General features: G+C 36.6%; 1 protein-coding gene across 4 annotated transcripts in view; it reads left to right on the top strand.

Moving 5' to 3' along the window:
- SLC38A6 (solute carrier family 38 member 6) overlaps positions 1-20,946 on the top strand; it is a 61,979-nt gene that overhangs the window by 7,779 nt on the left and 33,254 nt on the right. For all 4 annotated transcript variants that reach the window (XM_034993187.1, XM_034993186.1, XM_034993188.1 and 1 more), the window contains exons 4-5: positions 9,516-9,568; positions 13,102-13,141. In XM_034993187.1, the coding sequence (XP_034849078.1) occupies positions 9,516-9,568; positions 13,102-13,141 (93 nt within the window). The remainder of the gene's footprint in view (positions 1-9,515; positions 9,569-13,101; positions 13,142-20,946) is intronic.

Genomic DNA, 20,946 nt, shown 5'->3' with positions numbered 1-20,946 from the left:
TCTATCTATCTATCTATCTATCTATCTATCTATCTATCTATCTATCTCAAATTAACCAAACTGTCCAATTTTGCACTTCCAGTCTATACCTTCCACTCTTTTCTCACCTAAGTAGATGATAGCATCTTCCTTGTAGTTGCTTAGGCCAAAGATCTTGGAGTTATGGTGAACTCATTTTTCTACCCTCATACTCCAAATGCAAGCTCCAAATGTGAGAAAGTACCCGTTCTATAATTTTGAAGGTAAATGTTGACACAACATGTGAAGATTCTGATGAAAAGGTATAGAGGCTACCATTTGATCCAGCAGTTGTACTACCAGATCTAGATGTTACTACTAGGTATCCAAATGAGTTGAAAACTTATGTTGACACAAAAACCTGCACATGGATGTTTATACCTGCTTTATTCATAATTGCTAGAACTTAGAAGTAACGAAGTTGTCCTTTGGTAGGTGAATGGATAAATGGTGGTCCATCCATACAATGAAATATTATTCAGCACTAAAAAGAAATGAGCTATCAAACAATGAAAAAATATGGAGGAACCTTAAATGTGTATTACTAAGTGAAAGAATCCAATCTGAAAAGGCTACATCCTGTACAGTTCCAGCTGTATAACATTCTTGGGGCATCTGGCTGGCTCTGTCAGTAGAGCATGCAACTCTTGCTCTCAGGCTCATGAGTTCAAGCCCTATGTTGGGTATGGAGTCTACTTTTAATTTTTTAATTTTTTAAATATTTTATTTATTTATTTGTCACAGAGAGAGAGATTACACAAGCAGAGAGAGTGGCAGGCAGAGGGGAAGCAGGCTCCCCACTGAGCAAGGAGCCTGATGTGGGACTCAATCCCAGGACCCTGGGATCATGACCTGAGCCAAAGGCAGCCGCTTAACCAACTGAGCCACCCAGGGATCCCTGGAGTCTACTTTTTATTATTTATTTATTTATTTATTTTTATTTTTTAAAGATTTTATTTATTTTTTGACAGAGAAAGAGACAGCAAGAGAGGGAACACAAGCAGGGGGAGTGGGACAGGGAGAAGCAGGCTCCCCGCGGAGCAGGGAGCCCAATGTGGGGCTCAATCCCAGGACCTTGGGATCATGACCTGAGCCAAAGGCAGACACTTAACGACTGAGCCATCCAGGTGCCCCTGGAGCCTACTTTTTAAAAAATGGTTGACTCTGTGACATTCTAGAAAAGATAAAACTATGGAGACAGTGAAAAGACCAGTGGTTTCCAGGGGCTAGAGGGGAAGGAGAAATGAATAGGCAGAGCACAGAGGATGTTGGTGGCAATGAAACTATTGTGTATGATACTTTACTAGTGGATACACGTCATTATTCATTTGTCAAAACCCATAGAATGTACAGCATCAAAAGCGAACTCCAAACTGTGGACTTTGGGTAATAATGATATGTCAGTGTAGGTTCATTGACTGTAATAAATGTACCACTCTAGTGGAGAACGTTGATCGTGGTGGAGGCTGTGCATGTTTGGGGTTAGGGAAGATGTGGAAACTCTCCATACTTTCTGCTCAGTGTTGCTGTGAACTTAAAACTGCTCTTAAAAAGAAAGTTTATTAAAAAAAATTAAAGGGGCACCTGGATGGCTTAGTCGGTTAAGCATCAGACTCTTGGCTTTGGCCCACATCATGATCTCAGAGTTGTGAGACTGAGCCTCGCATCCGGCTCTGTGCTGAGTGTAGAGCCTGCTTAAGATGCTTTCTCTCACTCCCTCTTCCTCTGCCCCTTCCCCCCCCACCAAAAAAAATTAAGAAAGAAACAAACTCAGAGGAAAAGAGGAAACAGAGATAATACAGAGACCAGATGAAAACTTAAAAAAAAAACAACTTTATTTAATAGCTTCAGAGAACTAAAAGAAGATATTGCATTTTTGAAACAGAGGAAATTATTAAAAGGTTATAATAAGAGAATATAAGAGTCCTAGAAATTAAAAATAAAATTCAAGATTAGTAGTTGTGTTGAAAGAGTTAAGGAAATTTTTTAGGCAGGGAGGTGAGGGGAAGACAAGGAGCTTAGAATAAGAGAGGAAAGATACAAAATAGAGGTCCAGTCCAGGAGGTTCAACATGCAAATAATTGGAATTCCATAAAGAGAAGAGAAAAAATGTAATGGTAGGAAATTATCAACAAAATAATAGAAAGAAAGTTTGTGTAACTGAAGGAAATTAGTTTCCAGGTTGAAAGGATTCTTCTTAGTATCCTATAATAATTGCAAAATAATTCATACAAACACACATCATTGTGAAAAATCAGAAACCCCAGAGAATATCCTAAAAGCTTTCAGAGAGGAGAAACAAAATTCTCATACAATGAATCAAGAACTATAATAGCAAATGACTTCCCAGGAAATACTTTAAATAAGAAGACTATAAAACAATACCTTCAAAATTTAGGGGGGGGGTGATTTCAGTATAGGTATTCTATACCCAGCAAAACTATCATGTAACTATGCTGGTAGAATAATAACATTTTCATACATTCAAAGACTCAAAAAATTATTTCCTATGCACTCCTACTTAATGAGCAGTGGAGGATGCCATTTACCAAAGTTATGTACTATCGAAGAAATAGGGAATTTAGCACAGGAGAGAAGTAAAGGGAATTCCCAGGACAACTGAGCGGCTGATCTAAAAGCCATCTCCAGATTGGAGTAGCTTTTGCTTTTGCTTTTTTTTTTTTTTTTAAGTAGGCTCTGTGGCAGGGCTTGAACTCAATCCTGAAATCAAGATCTGAGCTGAGATCAAGAGTCAGATGCTTAACTGATTGAGCTACCCAGCCCCCCTCCCCGCCCCCAAGTAGTTTGTTTTGTTTTGTTTTGTTTTTCACAGAGGCACAGTCATCCTTCCAGGCCGTGCTTGCCTTCAAGATATGTGTTCATGATGACCCTTTTCTTTGTCTTTTTCCTGAAAGGAAAGCCTTTCTCATTTGTCTGGCTCTAATTTGCACTAACAGTACCTGAGTAAGTCAGCAGTGATGCCTGGTTGTCACAAAAGTCTAAGAATCAAATACTGGAAGATTGAAACAAAGTATTAACAAGGGAAATGAAAGATGGATTAGGGAATATGGAGGTTAAGGGAGTTAGAATTGAGAGGAGCTGATGTCTGAATATGGTGAATAAGAGAGAAGGACATGTCTACGGGTATCTCCCAGATTTCTGTTATGAAACACTGGACTAATAATAGTGTCATTAAATGGAGATAAGGACATAGCAGGAAGCATTGATTCAAAGTAAAAATGAGTTCAGCTTTGGATAGGGAGATTTGAAGAATAGTTGACTCTTGAACAGCACAGTTTTGAACTGTGTAGATCCACTTATATATGGATTTTTTTGATAAGTACAGTATGGAAAATGTATTTTGTCTTCTTGATGAATTTCTAATAACATTTTCATTTCTGTAGTTTCCTTTATAAGAAGCCAGTATAGGGGCGCCTGGGTGGCTCAGTCGTTAAGCGTCTGCCTTCGGCTCAGGTCATGATCCCAGAGTCCTGGGATCGAGCCCCTCATTGGGCTCCCTGCTCCGCGGGGGGCCTGCTTCTCCCTGTTGCTCTGCCTCTGCTTGTGTTCCCTCTCTCACTGTGTCTTTCTCTGTCAAATAAATAAATAAAATCTTAAAAAAAAAAAAAAGCAGCTAGTATATAATGTATATAACATACAAAACATGTGTTAATTGACTGTTATCAGTAGGGCTTCTGGTCAACAGTAAGCTCTTAGTAATTAAGTTTCTAAGGAGTCAAAAGTTATACGCAGATTTTTGACTGCATCGGGTTGGCACCCTAGCCCCTGTGTTGCTCGAGGGTCAACTGTATATCTAGATGGACAGGTCCTAGAACTGAAGCCCAGGGTAGAGGTTCATTCATTTATTCAATACTCTTTTTTTATCTGTTGGGAATACAGAGATAAGTAAGACTTCCTTCCTGAAAAAGTTCATAGTCTAACTGGGGAGACAAATATGTAAGTAAAAAAAATTATAATGGCAGTGTGATGATTGTAGCTATTTGAATATGGGCTAGATGTAGTGATAGCCCAAAAGAGGGAGTGATTTGCCTTGTCTGGGTTGGAGGTTGAGGGTCAGTAAATATTCCTGAGGACTGAGCCGAAAAGGAATTTGACTAGGAGACAAGGGAAGAGAGAATATGGCATATAGAAAAGTATGTACTATATATGTTATTCAAGATACCAAAAATAGTTTACTATTTGTGCATGAGTTACAAAGAGAAAAGAAAACTGAAGAGATAGACAAGTATCATCTAAGGAATTTGGAGTTTTTGCTGAACCAGTGAGAAGCAACTGAGGTGGTTGAAAAGAGTCAAAGAAGATACTGGGATTCACCACTTGCTGCTTCCAAAGAGAATTTTGGTCCTTCCTAGAGCCCACTGAGAAAAAGAGCATAGCCCCTAACTTCCTCTTCCTAAAGTAAGGTTATAGTTCTTTTATTAGGATTTTAATTGTTAACAGTGATGAGGAAATAAATGAGTAAAATATATCCTTTGTGCTCACCATTTTGGTTTTTTTTTACATAAGCCCTTTAGAGCAGTGGTTCTCAACACTGTCCATTGCAGCACCCTTCTTATTTATTTATTTATTTAATATTTGAGAGAGAGAGAGAACGAGCATGACCTGAGGGAGGGGCAGAGGCAGAGGGGGAAGCAGACTCCCTGCTGAGTGGGGAGCTGATGTGGGGCTCCATCCCAGGACTCTGGGATCATGACCTGAGTGGAAGGCAGATGCTTAACTGACTGAATCATCCAGGTGCCTCCATTGCAACACCCTTCTTAAAAAAATTCTTAGGGCTCCATTTACTATCTGAAATGAAATTCCTATAGGTATCATAACCCACCTGTGTGGGCTGATTATTTTGTAACTCTAATAGGCTTAAATTTTTATTTTTGTTCCATGGACTTCAGAGAGCATCCCTTGACTCTACTATGTGATATATTAGTGCCCCTATCCTTTCTCTCACCTGTCCTCTCCCTATTTCCCATACTTCCCATATTTCCCTGCTGCACCTTTATATTGTCAAGATTGGCAATATTTATTTTCTGTTTTGTAATCATATGTAAGTCATTCACATTTTATCTGTAAGTTGAGTCTAAAAGTTGAAAACTAATGAATAGCATTTATAGGGTAAGATTATGTAAATGTTCACAGCAGAGCCAAGCAGTATATTGGGATCCTAGAACTTTCTCTACACATGCAATATCACAACCTCTGTGCCACTTGAAAGGAGAATGTTTCTAGTATTCTAGTATTCTATTTTCTTTTCCTTCATTGAATTCTCTAGAATCATGCTGCATTTAGTGGGTAAACTGACATTTAATTACATATTGAGAAAGGTCAGAAGTAGTGATACAGTTACATAGTAGACACTCAATAAATGAATGACCTGCATGACACTATTAGGGAGAAAAAAGGTGAGAGGAAAATGATGGAAAGCACAAGAAAGAGAAGAATTTCAAAATAATAAGGGTGCATTCCAAATGGCCAACTTTCTGAGAATTGAACTGTTTTTGAATAACTTATGTCCCTCAGTTCAGATCCAAAGATAATATTTCTGCTGCTGAAACTTGGGCTTTGTACTGTAACCAGAGTTTATTAATTGTCCTGTTTCATTGAGGAAAAAATACAAAGCAGACGGAACACTGGAGTAACTAGCTGGAAGTATTCCACAACTTTATGGGAAGCAGCTTTCCAAATGATTCGTGTAGAGCCAAACTCTTGGTCTCGCCAAAATAGCACTATCGTGTGCCTTGATGGTACATTAAAGAAGAAATTTTCTCCCAATTTACTTGTTAAGATTTACAGCCTTTCTGCCTCCTGAAAACATAGCATTGATTTCTTTAATATCAAAAAATCATTTCCTAAAATAGATTGCTAACGATTGCTTTCAGTTATTTATTTAAGGAGAATTGTGCCAAGTACTGCCTGTATGGTTTCCTGTAAAAGACTGAATTAATTTTATAATTTTCATAACTAATGTTATTCCTATTCTGTAGGAATATGCTTCTAATGTGACTGGTCATTACCACATCTTATTTTGAGATCTCTCAAAACATTTTCACTTTATAAATAAGATATTAAAACATTGATCATATGAAAGAGCAGAAAAATATCCCTTATTAGGAGACCAAATGATACTTTTCTAAACAAGAGATTAAAAGTTGCAGCTTAAATCAACCCCATCCGATATTTGGTGGAGGAAATAGAACTATACAAAGAGTATGGTTTTTAAAGTTCCACCAGCCCATTATGGTCATTGTAGAATATTTGAATGCCCCCCAAAAAAGGAAGACAAAGAAGACTACATGATCATTATTACCAGTTTATAGTTCATCCCACTCTTTTTACGTTTTTAATTTATGGATCATATTCAAATCAATTTTTTCTTTCAATATTGACATTTTTCATGTTATCATTAACATAGTTTTTAATGGCTACCTATTAATGTATCAGGTATACCTACTATAATATACTTAACCACTTTACCATTATTGAACATTTAGGTGGTTTTTGGTGGGTTTTTTTTTTTTTTTTTTCAGTGTAAATTATGTATGATAATCTTTGCATATAATGTTTTGTGATTTTAGTCTTATTTCCTAAGATGCAAGCTTCTGGGGTAAAATGTTATAAATATATATTTTTAAATTTATTTATTTGAGAGAGAGAGAGAGGGAATGAGTGAGCTGGGGGAGGGGCAGGGAGAAGGACAAGCAGACTCCATGCTGAGCGGCAGCTTGGAGCCTGGCAAGGGGCTTGATCTCACAACCCTGAGATCATGACCTGAGCCAAAATCAAGAGTCGGCCGCCTAATCGACGGAGCCACCCAAGCGCCCCCAAATGTTAAAAATATTTTAAAGACTCATTGTTCAAACTGTATTCCAAACATCATACCAGTTTACACTATTACGAGCATCTTAACTGCCCAAATGATAGAACAGAACTTTAAAAATATTTCACTAGGGTTGTTTGGGTTTATATGTTGAGATGGTCCAGAAAACCATTAAAAATTAGAATATGTAGAGATAAAGCATTTGGCTGACTGTGTACATATTTTAGTAAAGCCTCAATGTTAAGCCAGAAGCCATTATTCATACTCATGATGTCTTAGACATGGGAAAATGCTTCTAATTGTTGCAACATAAAAGAAGTATGATGACAGCAACAAAACTGAATGGCGAGCCAGACGTGCTGATTTGGGAGATAGAGTGCAAGTTTGAAATTGCTAAAATGTACGCCACTACTGTCAGAAGTTGCAAGTACATTTATCTTTATTAAGCTATTAGTTTGATTATATTTTCTGTGATAATAAAGGTTGTGTTGTAATATAAAAATTAATAAATGTTTAATTTATTTAGGTAATTGAAATACCAATTCTTTTTGGAATCCTTCAGTATTATGACTTTTGCTTATGGGAAATTTATTAGCTTTTCATGTTTACTAAATATAAATCTATACTTGTTTTCTGCTGTTCAAAAATAAAGCAAACCTTAGTTAAATTTTTGGATTAGTATCATCTTAATAACTTGCTTATTGACGGAGAACCTCTACATAAGTCATTTTAAAAGCAAGTTATTCAGTATATTCCCATTTGTGACACTGAAAAGCCTCCTTGCTTTAAGTTCTTGGAAGGAAAGTTTTTTTTAAGAAAGAACAGATAGGGGCGCCTGGGTGACTCAGTCAGCTAAGCATCTGCCTTCGGTTCAGGTCATGATCCCAGGGTCCTGGGATTGAGTCCCACATCGGGCTCCCCGCTCAGCGGAGAGTCTGCTTCTCCCTCTCCCTCTGCCTGCCACTCCCCTTGCTTGTGCTCTCTCTTTCTCTCTGGCAAATAAATAAAATCTTAAAAAAAAAACAGATAATAATTTTAACTCTAATATTAAAGAGGGGTGCTAAAATTGAACAATGATGTTCTTTAATCTCATGCTTTAGTGTCAGATCAGAGACATTCTGGCAACTTGGTTCACATACACATAATATTCAGCAAACTTACCTTCTCAGTGTCAAATTATATAGAAGCTAACATTTAGACAATTTTTTTGGTTTAATATATATACGAAGGGTTTGGAATGTCAAATTTAAGGAATTGTGCCCCTATATAATATTATCAATTATGTTTAGAAAATTAAACTAGTAAAGATTTATTGATTAAAATAATTATTAATTTTTATGATGACATTCACTTTAGAATGTGTATATTTGGAAAAAAGAGTTTTGGCATTTCACAAAGGAGGAAAAAATTCCAGTTCTTCATTTTGTAACTCTGTTTTTTAATTTTTATGTTCTAAAATATATCCAAAATCTACCCCTGTAAGATTATTGTAGAAGTCTTTCACTGTTAAAGTATAAAGGTTCCTACTTATAATCAAATTATATATCCCAAAATCAAAACTAAATTGTCTTTGTTCACTGTGTTTAGCAGTATATAAATACACTTAAAAAAAATACCTGTGTCATCCATCAACTCTGATAATAGATTAAAGTTAATAATTTAAATTTTGCAATTAAAAATGCTAAAATTTTTGTTCTTAATTAGTATTTTAGTAATTTTATATTTTCAACATTTCAGTTTTCTTTCCAACTTTGTAGGTGTAACATGTAAAGGCCATAAACGGTTTTTAAATGCTTAACTTTACAAACCTGGTAGTCTTTGTATATAAAAGTACAGAGGAGATTTTTGTTAAGTTAGTGATAATTTAAAGAAAACCCATGTATTTCTTGAGAGAATATATTAAAACTTGCTTTAAAAAATGATGAACCATATCTTGGATTCAATAGGAAAAGTGTGTTGCTGTACCAAGCCTTAGCATCTGCTAGTCTGCTGCTTTTTAGTGTAAGTACTGTAAGGTTAAGCACTTTTCAGACTATAGGATTACATAAATGTTTTTACTTCTCATTTTTACTGGTGGTGTCATTAGTTAGAACATGAAGCTATACAGGCTAAGGACAAATTGGGTTCTTTTATGAGCCATTTAATTTTCATCTTTTCTGTGCCTGCATTTCTTAAATATCTGGAATAAAAATGTAATTCCATACTCATGATGAAAAAAGAAAGTGTATGCCCTACTAATTATGAGGTGAGGAAAAATGAATGTCTCTGAAAGTATGATACAGCTTTCATACTTTATCTACCTTTATATATGCAGTTTTCAGAGACTATTGCCAGTGAAAGCTTGCTTTTAGATAGTGTAGTATGCAAGTACTGTTGAGGGAGAAGTGGGGTTGTTCTTGAGTGATCAGTGCATTTGAACTACTGTACTGCAGGCTGGGTGGTAAGTAGATAACCTTGCAATTTGCTAAGCTCTACTTAATTGTACGACTCTATCCTTACAGACCGTAAGTCTCCAAAAGTTTCCCCCAGCAGTGGTTACTTCTGCTCTAAATTTAATGTGACCATCCAATAGCTATACAATAGTAGTAGAATAGCTTTCTTACCTTTAGGACTTGGCACACAAATAGTTTTGTGTAAAAGTAAAAATTATAATCTCTCTTAACAGCTGTGACATCTTATGAAGATCTTGGACTCTTTGCATTTGGGTTACCCGGAAAGGTAAAAATTTTTTTTTTCTCCTTACTGTCTCCAAAATCCAGAGACATTTTTTTTTCCTTCCATTTCTAGTTAAAAGAGACAGGTATATCTAAGAGAAAGAAATTAGGGGATTAAAAGGAAACTAAAGTGAAGAAAGACAGAATGATGGGAACAGGAAGACAAAGAGAAGAAATCTCTCTATATGCCCTTCTGGAAAATGCATCAATAAATTTAATTCGACACTTAAATATATTAGTATTTTTCACCCTAATGAAGGAGAGCAGTGACTTGAACAATTTTAAAGCTGTAACAATGGCCTGTTTTAAGTTTTTTTTTTAATTAATTTTGATTATAGGGGTGCGTGGGTGGCTCATTCGTTAAGTGTCTGCCTTTAGCTCAGGTCATGATTCAAGGGTCCTGGGATAGAGCCCTGCATCGGGCTCCCTGCTCCGCGGGAAGCCTGCTTCTCCCTGTCCCACTCCACCTGCTTGTGTTCCCTCTCTCGCTGTGTCTCTCTCTGTCAAATAAATAAATAAAATCTTTTTTAAAAAATTGATTATATTAACTGAGTAAATCCTCATAAAGATAGGAAAAGAAAGAAGCATAGAATTAAGATTATAGCATGACTATTTACAAAACTGGTAATTAGAAGATTATATTACTTAAGAGCTGAACAGTGCTAAAAGATGATCGAGCTATTCCCTCATTTATAGGTGAGGAAATTAAGGCCCAGAGAAATGAAGGGGCCTATATGTCCACAGTTCCTTAAAGCCAGTATTACATTGTAGAACTTCAGACTCTAAATCAACTGCTTTTCCTCCTCAGAATAATAGAAATGACAGCAATATTTATTGGGCATTCGTTTGTGATAGGCATATTAAACTAAATTGAGAGGTAGAGAAAACAGTGTCTTCCTCCACAGTTAATCAGGAGTTAAATATTTTTGTGAGTACTGTAGTACTTTATTTCTGAAGATGTATCATACTTTTAAAACCCATTTTCATGTTGGTTTCAAATAGGACTTTTTCTTTTCATTTGTAAAACTGTTGTTTGTGTTTTGTGTTTGTTTTTAATCTTAAAGATGGCCAAACCAACTTCTAAGAAGTGAGTCTGGGAGGAAAAAGATATAGCTACATGATAGGGGAACACCTGTATTTACTTCAAATTAACTTTTTTTTAAAGTATAAGAAGAATATTTAAATCATGCTGTGTAGCCTCATGGTTTTAACCTTGTCTTAATAACTTGAAACTTGAACAAAATGGAGAATATGTTACTTGCAGGTAAAGGGTTTTGTTAATCATCCTGGTAACATTTTCTCTTTCCTGCAGACAGGGATGTTTCATATAATCATAATCAGTTTCCTGTATCCAGTTTAACCAAGGAAGAAGAAAATGTTATTTATACGTATAAGAAAACTCTCAAATTAATTCCATATGATCTATAAATAGGACTCTAAGCATCATCACTGTTACTTCACACTAGTATTTCCTGCATTCCTTGAATAGCAGCAGAATCTAAAAGAATTGAGAGTCCCCTTTCCCTTTCTAAAACTCTAGAATAGTTGCATTATCATTAATGTAGGCACTCAGTTCTTAGGCAGGTGCACAGACAGAGGATACTCTAAATGAGGAGTTGCTGTTGTTTGCCTTTTTTATACTTCCTCTCCACTTCCACAATTGGGTTGAAACTTTCCTATTTCCAGGGCACCTGGGTGGCTCAGTCGGTTGGGGGTCTGCCTTCGGCTCAGGTCATGACCCCAGGGTTCTGGGATCGAGTCCCGCATCGGGCTCCCTGCTCAGCGGGGAGCCTGCTTCTCCCTCTCCCTCTGCTGCTCCCTCTGCTTGTTCTCTCTCTCTCTCTGTCAAATAAATAAGTAAAATATTAAAAAAAAAGAAACTTTCCTATTTCCTTCTTTCCAGATAAGATGCAGATATGGATAGGACATAATAAGATAACAGTGTTCTGAGAATTAAAGAAATATTTTTAAATTTGTTGAACTTTTTAAGAAAGATTTTAAAATTGTCTATAATTTATCTGCTCACCAAGCAAATATTTATTGAGTAAATACCATGTGCTATTCATTATAGTAGGCACTGAAGGCATAGATAGATAGATAGACATACTGACTTTGTAGATCTTAAGTGCTTAAATTCAGCACTTAAGATGGAAAGATAATCAGGAATAAGTTGATCTTACTGTTTTTTGCAATATATTAGTAGAAATCAAAATTTCATGTATGATAGCAGTAGCTATCAATTGTATATAAAAGTGTGCAAAAGTTCAAAATAGTCTTCACAAATAACTATGACATTTTGTAACTAATTTTTAAAAGAGTTGACATGCAAAGTTTCTTCTGGAAAAGTTAGAGTGCCAACTACTCCATCATTAGCCCTACTCTGCAGACCCCAAGGCCTCTAGTGTTTCCAGGATAGGCAAATGATGTACCACTGATGGAATTCCTAGTAGAGGGGAGTCTGAGAGGTGATCTGTTCCCAGTCCATGAACTGAATGATCCTAGATAGCTAGGCCACTCCAAATATCCATTGGGGGTGCAGATCCACCAAGACTTATGTGATTGAAAGGCCCAAGTGGAAGTAGAATATCTAGTCATTTCCTTTGAGTACATCTGATTACCAAGAATGGATAAGGTGTCTTGAGTTTCCCAGGAAGCTCATCCGAATCACAAACCAGCAAACCTACAAGCTGAACTTAGTCCTTAGGCATATTTGGTTTGGCCTACATTTTCTTATTTTTAACTGATTGCCAACTAAGAGTTATGAAATTTTGAAAGAATTCAGTTCTGACTTTCCTTGAAAAATTAACGAAATGTAGAAGCTAGAGCTCCATTGGATCCACATTCTCACATGCCAGCAGCTGGCCGGAGCTGAGCGGCAGGTGCCCCATTTTGAAAGGGGAGGAGTTCTCCAATAGACTACAGTCTTCATGACCTTCTTCTTTCTTACACTAAACCCACTCCATATTCTTGATTTTGAAATAGTTTGCTTAAAATTTCAGATCTGAGAATATGTGGGCTCTAGAGTTTTCTGCTCTCGACTTTACTAATTCCTGGGACAGGATGTTCAAAAGCTTGTTTTTTGCCACGCTAACACACTCAGGAGACTATATAATTTCCTTCTATGCAAAATAGCATCCTCACAGCACACCTCAAGCTGTAGCAGTCGACCTACTAAAGCAATGTCTCATTTTACCTCCTAAAGCAGTGAAAAAGGGAGAATGAGACCAGATAGATTTAATTTCAATTTTTTGCTACTTTGATAATCACCAATTACTAGTTTTTAATACTTTTAACTGTTTAAAATGACTGCCAAGAAAATTTTCAAAAGCATTCTTTATGGTAACTATGGAACTGTTAAAAAAGGGCTTTTTATGTGATGATAATTCGTTTTATGTATTATAAATGGCTGACAACGTATTCTTTTCGATTTCTCTTCACTTCTGCATCTGTTTTTTAGTAATGGGTTATTGGATTTTAGTAAAATACTGATCCTTTTATTTCTTCTTTCATCTTGTGAATACATTTGTTCTTTTATAGGTGGCAGTAGCAGGCACCATCCTAATTCAGAATATTGGAGGTAAGAAACTGAAAGTGCACTGCTTATGCATAAATGTGATGGCAGTGATTTCTTCCTTTTGTTTATTGCCTTACTACAGGTCTAGCTGGGAACCTGAACCTCTGCACACATAGATATCTTCAGAAACCTTCAGCATTGTTCTCATTACTCTCTTTTTTTTAAGATCCTTTTTATTAGCAGTCCTTGTAAGACAGTAGCTTCTAAATTTAGTTTCAGGTAAATCCTTGATTTCAGTCTTGTTATTAGGTCTGCAATACAACTCTAAAGCATTGGCTTTCTGTACTTGTGATAGTGGTAAGGTACAGTTCGGAAAGATTCTCCAGGTGATTCTGAAGTATTTCCCCTCTACTTTTGTCCTCATTATGGCATTGGTATATACTGCTTCAGAGGGAGTGACGTTTCCTGGGCTGTGAACAATTTGGTGTAGATAAGCAGTGTCCTCTTATAACCAAGAAATTTAAAACGACAAGGTAGTTTAAAAAATAAACGAACCTGGGGCGCCTGGGTGGCTCAGTTGGTTAAGCATCCAACTCTTGATTTTGGCTCAGGTCATGATCTCAGGGTCATGAGATTGAGCCCTGCATTGGTCTATGTGCTGGGTGTGGAGTCTGCTTAAGATTCTCCCCCTCTCTCTGCACCCCTACCCTCTCTAAAAAATAAAAAAATAAATACGTAAGTAAGTAAATAAATAAACAAACCTGAAGCAAATAAGAACCGTTCTCACATTTATCTTGTATCTTGTTTTCATTAAAAAAGATCCCAATATCCAGAACCATGTAGAAACAAAAATTACTGTTAATTATAGATAGTTACTAACTAAATGTATTAAACATTTAAATCCAAAATATGGGAGTCATGTTTATATATGTTGTAAAGAAGTTATATAGTGCTGGGGCGCCTGGGTGGCTCAGTCGTTAAGCATCTGCCTTCAGCTCAGGTCATGATCCCAGGGTCCTGGGATCGAGCCCCGCATCGAGCCCCGCATCGGGCTCCCTGCTCGGGGGGAGGCCTGCTTCTCCCTCTCCCACTCCCCCTGCTTGTGTTCCCTCTCTCGCTTTGTCTCTCTCTGTCAAATAAATAAATAAACTCTTAAAAAAAAAAGTTATATAGTGCTGAACAAGGTCTTAATTTTCTTTTACCATTTACTGGAGGACTAAATAAATGCTATTAGGTTAAAGGAAAACACACAGGGAAGGTTGACATGCATTTTGGACCTTACACAAGGTTGTATGGTCAGAGTAAATTTTAATCTTATTTCTTATGTGTAATAGTTCAAAATAATTTAAAGATGACAGCTTTAATAAAGTTCAACTCTGATACTCAAGAGATCTGAGCTATTTTACTTTTAAGTAGTATTCAACCAAATTCCATCTTTAATGAGTTTCTTGGTCAAGGAAAAAATTAACATTCCAACAATAAATTATACTTGCTATTGTTTTGGGAATCCTGAACATTCAGGTTTAATTCTTTGAATGTTCATGGAAAAAAGAGAAGAATGCTTTCGTGGGTGTCATACCAATAATCTCCTTCTAACATACATTACTTCATCTTCACACTAAAAGCCAGTAAGCAGTCTCTTCCTTTATGAATTTGTATAATGCCATTGATCTGCTTTAGAATAATTTTTCTTATTTTAGCAAATATAATTGCTTAAGTATGCACTTGTAATGTCTAATACGAGTGTATATATATGTTTTTGAAGATTGTATTTATTTATTTGAGAGAGAGGGAGAGAGAGCACAAGCAGGGGGAGCAACAGAGTAGGGGGAACAGCAGAGGGAGGGAGAAGCAGGGGGCCTGATGGGGGAACTCGATCCTAGGACCCTGGGACCATGATCTGAGCCGAAGGCAGACGCTTAACCCATGAGCCACCCAGGCGCCCCTAATACGAGTGTATATTTTAATATTTTCAGTCCCTCATTACTCTATGTTATTACTAAGAACCATCACATTTTGTTTAGGTTAGGTTGAACTATTGTTTGGCATTTTATGTAGAATTTTTTTTTTTTAAGATTTTATTCATTTGAGAGAGAGCGCTAGTGCGCGCATGAACAAATGAGAGGAGCAGAGGGAGAAGCAGACTCTCCACTGAGCAGGGATCCCGACTTGGGGCTGATCCCAGGATCGGAGATCATGACCTGAGCCGAATATATAGTATATATATATGAATATGTATATTTCCATATATATATATATATATATATATATATATATGAAAATATATAGTATTTTCAATCCAGGAATTTGGATCCAAATGTGTGACCTTGTCAAAATGCCCACTGTTGTATTCTTGGTATCCTTCACTCTGATCCCTTCCTTGTTCTCTAATCTTGTATCTCTTATTGTACATGATCTATTTTAGCACTTTTTATTAGATTGAAGCTATTTCTGTATATGCTTTTCTCCCCTACTCTCTTGTAAGCTCTTCCAGGGCAAGGATTAGGTCTCATTTCTTTTTGTACTCCCAGAACCTAGCACAATACCTAGGGCTTGATAAACCTTTGTTGAACTGAACAGAGCTGAATATGATTTGTATGAGCTATGTCCAAGTACTTTTTAATATCCTACATATATTTATCAAGAAAGAGAAAAAGGAATGGCTAGACTGATCACTAGCTTTAAATATTTGAAAAGCTGAACACAAAATTTTAAAAAGTTCTAGAAAAAGAATGTCCTAGAAAGGATTCCTGCATCTGGTGGAAGGTAAATCATCAAGTCTCTCAACTCTAAGTATGTTGATGTGCTTGTTTGCTTTATATTATTATAATCTTTTTTAAGAAAAAGTGACTTAAGGTCCCTGGGTGGTGTTGTCAGTTAAGTGACCAACTCTTGGTTTCTGCTCAGGTCATGATCTCATGGGTTGTGAGATTGAGCCCCATGGAGATTCCCTCTCCCTCTGCCCCTACCCCCACATGTGTGTGCACTATCCCTCAGTCCCTCCCTTTCTCTCTCTCTCTCTCAAATAAATGTCTTTAAAAAAAGAAGAAAAATTGACTTAGAGACAGTCACAGTAATTTTTTTTTTTTAAGATTTTATTTATTTATTTGACAGAGAGAGACACAGAGAGAGAGGGAACACAAGCAGAGGGAGTGGGAGAGGGAGAAGCAGGCTCCCGGCAGAGCAGGGAGCCCGATGCGGGGCTCGATCCCAGGACCCTGGGATCATGACCCGAGCCGAAGGCAGACGCTTAACGACTGAGCCACCCAGGCGCCCCAGTCACAGTAATTTTTAATGTCCCTCAAATTCAGAAAAGCTGATAATGTTTAGTTTTTAAAATAATGTCCTCATGATTTTCTTCATATTGGCTAAAAGTTTATTTATTGAGCCCACTAAGTAATAACTGAAACATATTTTCAGAGCTGTTGTCTTAGCCAGGTATGCATAAATCATTCCTTTATTATAATAGAAGTAGAAGCTTGCTCTTGTGAGCAGAACACTGGGTTGGAAGTCAGGTACCTTGAATTCTGTCTACTCCTGTCTGTGCCACCGGATAGGCATGTATCTTGGGGAAATCCCTCCCTCACTCTCTTGGCTTCAGTTTCCTCTTAGCTAAATTGCTGTGGGAATAGGATGGGTAACAGGGACTTAAGGTCCCTTCTTACCCCAAAATTCTAATTCTAATTTGGCACTTTGGGAGGCATGTTAACTCCTTCAGAGTATTGAAATATTTTTATTACAGGTGGTTCAGTAGGAGGGTTATACTTGGTTCAAAAGATGATGTGGTCTTTTCTTAGGTAATTCACAAATCAACTGTTGCTCTAAAAGCTTTCATGGATGCTGTTCTTTGTCAGAAAAGGGGAGTCTCAGTTTTTCAAACTTCCCTTTACGGCAGCTGCTGAGCCTCTGGGGTTAAAGTTTAGGGACTCGAGCCTTAAGAAAGAGTTTTTTGATTGATATAAATTGGTTCTGTGGAAGTCCTAAACACTTACTAGGCCATGTATGCTTGCGAAGTAGCAGCATACTGATTTGGGAGGCTCTTGATTATGTTGTGCATATGACTTATATAATGTTATTTCTTCAAAATGGACTTTGCCTTTTTTCTTAATTAGAAACATGTTGGATATTTATAAGATGATATGAAGTGTATAGCATCACATTAAATTTTTATACTTCTTACATGCCCATCTGCATGTAATCTGGTTCTGATACCATTTTCTGAAAGATAGGATGATTATTATTAGTATAAATGGTCTGAGTTTTTGCCCTGATTGGTTAGAACTGAAAAATGGATATAATAGATCCTATCTAGGTCAAACATTCTACTAGACACTTTAATTGTACTTACAACTTTTTTTTTTTTGAGAGAGAGCGAGCAAGCAGGGAGGGGCAAAGGGAGAGAGAGAATTTTAAGCAGGCTCCAGGCAGCACGGAGCCTGCCAGAGGACTCCATCTCACAACCCTGAGATCATGACCTGAGCTGAAATCAAGTTGGATGCTTAACCAACTGAGCCACCCAGGCGCCCCTGTACTTAAAACTCTTCAACGGAGATGATGTTATCCTCATCTTACAGAGGAAGAAGTCAGTGCATAGAGGGGATAAATAACTTACTTACCTTTACCCCTTAATAAAGCTGGGACTCAATTTCGCTGTTTACTTCTAAAGCCTCTATCCTTCTGCTGTGATACAGTAAGTGTGTGAAAACCTGTGAGAAGAATAAATATTGTGGATTTTTTAAACTCACTGGGGATAGGAACTATGTGTTTTTATTCGTTTTTCTAACTTGACCTAAGTTCTGGTAGAGGAACTCAGTAAATAATATTTGTTGAATTTTAAAATTTCTACTTAAAAGTCTAAGATTTTGCCTCATAGAGATAATTTTATATACTATACAAATGATAGAAAGACTTAAAAACTCATAGAATGATTTGTAGATTGGAATTACATAATTTTAAAAGGCTGAAAGTAAGAGGAGAGTTCGATCTTATGTAAAATAGAATATAAATATTTTGAAATCTGTTTTCAGGTTAAATAATCATGTCTTAGATTAATGCTTCCTAACTCTTCTGTTCTTTGTAACATTTAAACATTTTCAGTTTTCTTAGGATTCTATGCCCCTGATGAATCTATGAGAAAAATGGAACAGAGAGACCTTTCAAAATGATTATGAATTGCTCTTGATCAGTATTTGTTACATGGATGTTTCAGTGAAGACCCAGTTATTCCCTATATCTCCTTATTACATAAATTAAGTAATTTGCTCATTCATTTATGTTCTTAGTACCTAGTACATAGTAGGCATTTAGTAAGTAATACTTATTATAGGAAGAAAGGAAGGAATAAGAGAAGGAGAGAGAGAGAAGGAAAAGCCAGCAACCTGGCTCGGTGCTTCTTTAGGAGGAAGGGAATTGATCAGCTGGGAAGAGGAGACCATGGAATATATTAGTGAGTATATAGTTTCTTTAGGAAGAATTTACTGTCAGAACTTAGAGGAAACCTTTTTTTCCCCCAGCATCAATGAGGCACCAAGTATTAGTCACAGGGCATTGATGTAGTCTAACAAATTGATTGGAAAAATACAGTGTCTTTGAATAGTCTCTAAACTTTATGATAGAAAAAAATGTGACTCACTAAATTTAGCACTCTTGTCCTAAGCTTATGGAAACCTTTGTCTTTGGAATTTGGAGAGCCCTCTAGCAAGTATTTTACTACTTCCAAGCAATTCCTGATCTCTTCCCCACAATTATGAATTAGGGGACTGAAATAAGTCCTAGTGATAGCCCTCGGCTGCCCATTTCCTCGGTCGCTGGAGTGGCATTTGCTGAGAGTCATTGCTGCTGGGACACAAAGTCAGAAAAGAGACATCTGGAAATTTTAATATGTAATGCTGTTACAGGCAAGACAACTCTGGCTTAGCGTTTGAATTTGGTAGGCTACTAGCAAAAGGAGTAAGTGCCCTAGTAGCAAGTAAGTGTACGTAGCTTCCACGTGGTTCCTCTAGCTGTGTTGCATTATGAGATTCTTTTCCTAAAAACCAAAGTAAGTAGTTAGTTTCACATTCATTTGAACTCTTGAGATAGACCACTTAGTAGGCTAAAATATTCCTAGAAACCAAACCGTAAACCCCAGATCATTTTTAATCAGACCAGAGAAAGTCCTGTGAAGTAGAAGTACATGATAAAGTGAAGTTAATTGAGTGTGGAAAGGTGGGTGGCTCTGAGGAGTAAGTTAAATCCTTACTTTGCTCTTTATAAAATATGAAGGACCACTATCGATAGCATGTTAGTTCTTTAAAGCCCCAATTCCTTAAAGGAGATTAAAGATCGAGTCACTGATACATATTGTGAAAGGAGAGCCCTAAATATTAGTAGTCTTACTGGAACTTCCTGAAATTGCTAGAATGATCCAGATTTTCCAGTCTGACACAGATCCTATGAACCTTACTCCAGCAGTCTTGATTAACACCTCAGTTTGGAAAACTTAAGAGAAACTCTGCTCTGCAGCCCTTTCTTGTACTCAAGCAGCACAATTTCTAAATCCCATAATCAGAAAGGTATAAATAAGATCATTTTCAGTTCAGAACTATAAAAATTTCAAATTCTCAGTATTTTTAAAATTCATGATTCAGTATAGATAAATTAGGAACTATTTAGTTTTATTTTCTGCCCTTTTTTTTTTAAATAGGATAATGAAGTCATTTTAGATGTTTTATAGTTTGTGCTGTCCCCTGGGAGACTGGGATTGGGCGTGCTGTTACAATGCCATCTGCTGGTCAGCTCATCTGTAGACATACTATAGCTTCTTTGAGCCTGAACAGTACTGTCCAGAAATTCTAGAAAGCACGGCTTTAGAATAGGAAAGATATAGGAAATTTGGAAGGAGATTTTTTTTTTCCCCACAAGTACTTCCTTTGATAAAATTTAGGCAACACGTCGCTTTAAAAAGGTTTTGAGGGGCACTTGGATGGTTCAGTTCAAGGTCTGCCTTCAGCTCAGGTCATGATCCCAGAGTCCTCAGGTAGAGCCCCACATCGGGCTCCCTGCTCAGTGGGGAGCCTGCTTCTCCCTCTGCCTGCCGCTCCCCCTGCTTGTGCTCTCTCTCTCTCTCTGTGTCAAATAAATAAATAAAATCTTTTAAAAAATTTAAAAAAAGATTTTGAAGTAATATATTTCTTAGTAATAATTTTTTAAATTATTTATTGAGTATAGTTGACACACAATGTTACATTAGTTTCCAGTGTACAACTTAGTGATTTGACATGTTTATACATTATGCTCTGTTCACCTCAAGCATAGCTGCCATCTGTCCTGTTACATTGCTATTACAGTATCTTCCACTGTATTCATTATGCTGTACCGTTTATTCCTGTGACTTATTGAAATTTATTATAGGATTTCAGAAATGTAGATATTCTGCTCCCATTGTGTTCAAATTTAAGATCTTATAAATGATAAAACAAAGATAAGTATTTTCCTAGGGTTATGGGGAAAATTTTCCTCTATATATTTTGATTTCCATTTATGAGCAAATTAAGGAAATGACATTTTGGGGGGTTTTAGAAAAAGAGATTGTGTTGGGTACTATTTTGAGTGGGGATAGACTTTCACTGGCATTTGAACATTTAGGAGGAACACCAGGTTAATCAGATGTGTTGAATAGAATAAACCTGTTGCTATCCATGACTAAAAACATGTTTGAAGTAAAATTGAATCTCTCAGACGGAAAGGCAAACTTATTATTTCTTCCCATAGTACATCTGTTTAGGGCTGGCTGACTAATCCTTTAAGAAGTTGCTGAACTTCTTCCAAGTGCTGAAAACCTAATTCTGTTTTTAAAATAGCTGTATGTAATCTTATCTTCATACGTG

This window comes from Mirounga leonina, unplaced genomic scaffold, assembly GCF_011800145.1.
Source record: "Mirounga leonina isolate KUSES-001 unplaced genomic scaffold, KU_Mleo_1.0 Mir_82, whole genome shotgun sequence".
Classification (NCBI taxonomy): domain Eukaryota; kingdom Metazoa; phylum Chordata; class Mammalia; order Carnivora; family Phocidae; genus Mirounga; species Mirounga leonina.
Note: the sequence above shows the minus strand (reverse complement) of the source record. Positions and strands in the feature narration are given on the sequence as shown.